This window comes from Mastomys coucha, unplaced genomic scaffold (assembly GCF_008632895.1).
Source record: "Mastomys coucha isolate ucsf_1 unplaced genomic scaffold, UCSF_Mcou_1 pScaffold16, whole genome shotgun sequence".
NCBI classification, from domain to species: Eukaryota; Metazoa; Chordata; class Mammalia; order Rodentia; family Muridae; genus Mastomys; species Mastomys coucha.
In genome coordinates, this window is record NW_022196898.1 from 56,751,497 (window position 1) to 56,754,614 (window position 3,118).

Sequence of the window (3,118 nt, forward strand, 5' to 3'; positions counted from 1 at the left end):
GAGAGATGGCTCAGAGGTTAAGAACACTGACTGCTTTCCAAAGGTCCTCAGTTCAAATCCCAGCAACCACATGGTGGCTCACAACCACCCATAATGAGATCTGATGCCCTCTTCTAAGGTGTCTAAAGACAGCTACACTGTACTTACACATAATAAATAAATAAATCAAAAAATAAAATAAAATAAAATGTCATTATAAAAAAATTGCCAGCCGGGCGGTGGTGGCGCACGCCTTTAATCCCAGCACTTGGGAGGCAGAGACCGGCGGATTTCTGAGTTCGAGGCCAACCTGGTCTACAGAGTGAGTTCCAGGACAGCCAGGGCTACACAGAGAAACCCTGTCTCGAAAAAAAACAAAAAAAAAAAAAACAAACAAAAAAAATTGCCTTATTATGTTAAAAAGCATCCAATGATTTGTTGTCTTTTTTTCTCTCTGGGACATGACTGACTCCAGCATCATTCTTGCTTTTACTTACTGGCTTTAAACCATTTAAAAAACAAACAAACAACAAAACAGGCCTAGAAAATTCTGGGACTTTCCTCATCTTCCCGGGATCATCTTTTCTTGTCTTGGATCCTTGTCTGTAGTTGTTTGAAAAGGGATATGTGTCAGAAGTAGTTTCTTAGACCCTGTGTTTCTGCCCGTGTTTGCTGTATTTCAGTGTTGGTATAGATTTGGGATAGTAACCATTTCTCAGTATTTAAAGTCCTGCAACATGATATTCCAGTTTCAGAGCTCTTATGAAAAAAATCCAATGTCATTTTTATTCTTTTTTTTTTTTTTTTTTTTTTTTTTTTTTTTTTGGTTTTTGAGACTGGGTTTCTCTGTGTAGCACTGACTGTTCTGGAACTCACTCTGTAGACCAGTCTGGCCTTGAACTCAGAAATTCACCTGCCTCTGCATCCCAAGTGCTGGGATTAAAGGTGTGCGCCACTACCGCCCGGCGTCATTTTGATTCTTGATCCTTTGTGTAAAGCCTGTTGCTTTTTCTACTCTGAAATTTTTAGATAGTTTTCTTTCCTGATATTCTGTAATTTCTTTCTGTCAAATCCTCCATGGGCCTTAACTTAAGTTTTAGGAAGTTAGAAAAAGTGTTTAGTGATTTTCTCACTTCTATTTTCTATTGTTTTTTTCCCCCTGATGTGATGTTTTAATTTGTGTTCCTATTTTCTAAAACTTTACTTTAAAAAAGCACTCCATTTTTTTTTTTTCCTGAGATGAAGTCCTCTTGTCTATAAAGAGTATAATTGTGGTTTTAGATTTGGGGCTTTGTTCTGTGAAGTGCTGCTCTTTCCTCACTTCCTTTGGTGTCTCCCTTTTATGAGGAGCGCTTTTGCTTCGTTGTGTATTTGGAAGCCTCTTCCTGTCTGTAAGTCCTGAGGAGTTTTCTTAAGTTACTATAAAATAACTGCATGTGCTGGCAACTTGTCTGTCCTTGGCCTTACAAAGCACAGGTTAAATGGGTGCACTGTTCTATGAAGGATAACTGTCAGTTTCAGTTAATTTTTTCTCCAAGGCCAGATATTTTCCTAAAAAGCAATTTCTAGGCTTGTGATTGGGGTAGGATTAATAGGAGTTGCAGACAGGACTGTGGGACACACTGAGGAAAGGTTCTCCATCCTTCCTGTACAGTATAGAGACTTGACCCTCTTTTTCACCTTCTCTCTACAGCTCTTCTTGGTATCACCAAATCCAGAGCCCTTAAGTGTCTCCATATAGTAGCTTTGCATGGCATTATTCAAGATTGTTTGCTAAGAGAAAAAAAATAAAGATTGAAAGGTTTAAGTTCATAGTTCATCCTTAGTTTCTCTTTCAAGTTTCAGAGCTTTATTTGAACTTCTATCCCACAGCTCATCAGAACATTCTGTCATTAAGCCATCACCTGGAGATTCTTCAGGGAATCTGTCAAGATCAAAAGGGGAAGAGGTAATGTTTTTTGAGAAGTTTCTGTCTGTATATGTTGCAAAGAAAAAAAAAAATTTGTGTGTGAGACAGGGTCTCACTGTGTAGCTCTGGTTGACATGGAACCTGGCCTCAAACCCACCGAGAACAGCCTGCCTCTGCCCCCAGCACTAAGGTTAAAGGTGTGTGCCACTTCCATTCTGCTGCAAAAATTCTTACTTCAAAGAACTTTTAATAGACAAAACTATAGAAATGATCATTGTTGATCTCAAAATAGTTGGATAGATCTCACAGAACTACATGTTAGAGTGATTATAGGAAGACAGTTTTGGCCACCATGAAAAACATTATAACAGCTAAAGACTTTGCGTATTCATGTTTTCACTAGTTAGAACATTTTTATCTTCCTGTCACTAGTAAACGGGTTAATTTATGCAGTGAGAAAAGTCAAGGGGTATTTTCTTCCATTACCATAAAATACTTCTCAGGTGTGGTTAACTTAAAAATGTATAATTTCCTTTTGACACTTGTGTACTTGTAGGAATTAGCCTTGTAATTTGCCTTCAAAAACACATTTTGAGATCAATTGGGATGGCAGGGTCAGTGGGGACCAGTGCTCACCACCAAACCTGATAAGCTGAACTCAGTCCCCAGGACCCACATGGTAGAAACAGAGAATTGACTGTCAGGCATTGTCTTCTGACTTCCATGTGCATATGTGTACCCCCCACCCCCACAGGCATTGTCTTCTGACTTCCATGTGCATATGTGTACCCCCCCACACACAATTAATTAAGTGAAAACACAGTTGTAGATTTTCATATTAATGACCTAGGTGACCTTGAATTTTCAAGCTGAGACTGTATTACCCTCTGAACTGTTTTGTTGTAGCTTTGTGGAGATTACATTGGTATTTCTACAGGGCTGTTCATCTCAGTATCTTGTGTGCTCTGGAATCAGATATTTTTTTTCTTTTTTTTTTTCTTTTTTTCTTTTTTTTTGGTTTTTCAAGACAGGGTTTCTCTGTATAGCTCTGGCTGTCCTGGAACTCACTCTGTAGACCAGGCTGGCCTCGAACTCAGAAATCCGCTTGCCTCTGCCTTTCAAGGGCTGGGATCAAAGGTGTGTGCCACCACTACCTGGCTGTATCTGTCCCGCGCTATCTCCCGCCGGCAGGAAAGACGCGGCACACACGGATCCTTCTGCAGTACAAAC

At 39.6% G+C, this 3,118-nt stretch overlaps 1 protein-coding gene across 5 annotated transcripts in view; it reads left to right on the plus strand.

Moving 5' to 3' along the window:
• Wdr47 (WD repeat domain 47) overlaps nucleotides 1-3,118 on the plus strand; it is a 59,870-nt gene that overhangs the window by 39,216 nt on the left and 17,536 nt on the right. For all 5 annotated transcript variants that reach the window (XM_031375202.1, XM_031375204.1, XM_031375203.1 and 2 more), the window contains exon 9: nucleotides 1,852-1,927. In XM_031375202.1, coding sequence (XP_031231062.1) covers nucleotides 1,852-1,927 — 76 coding nt within the window. The remainder of the gene's footprint in view (nucleotides 1-1,851; nucleotides 1,928-3,118) is intronic.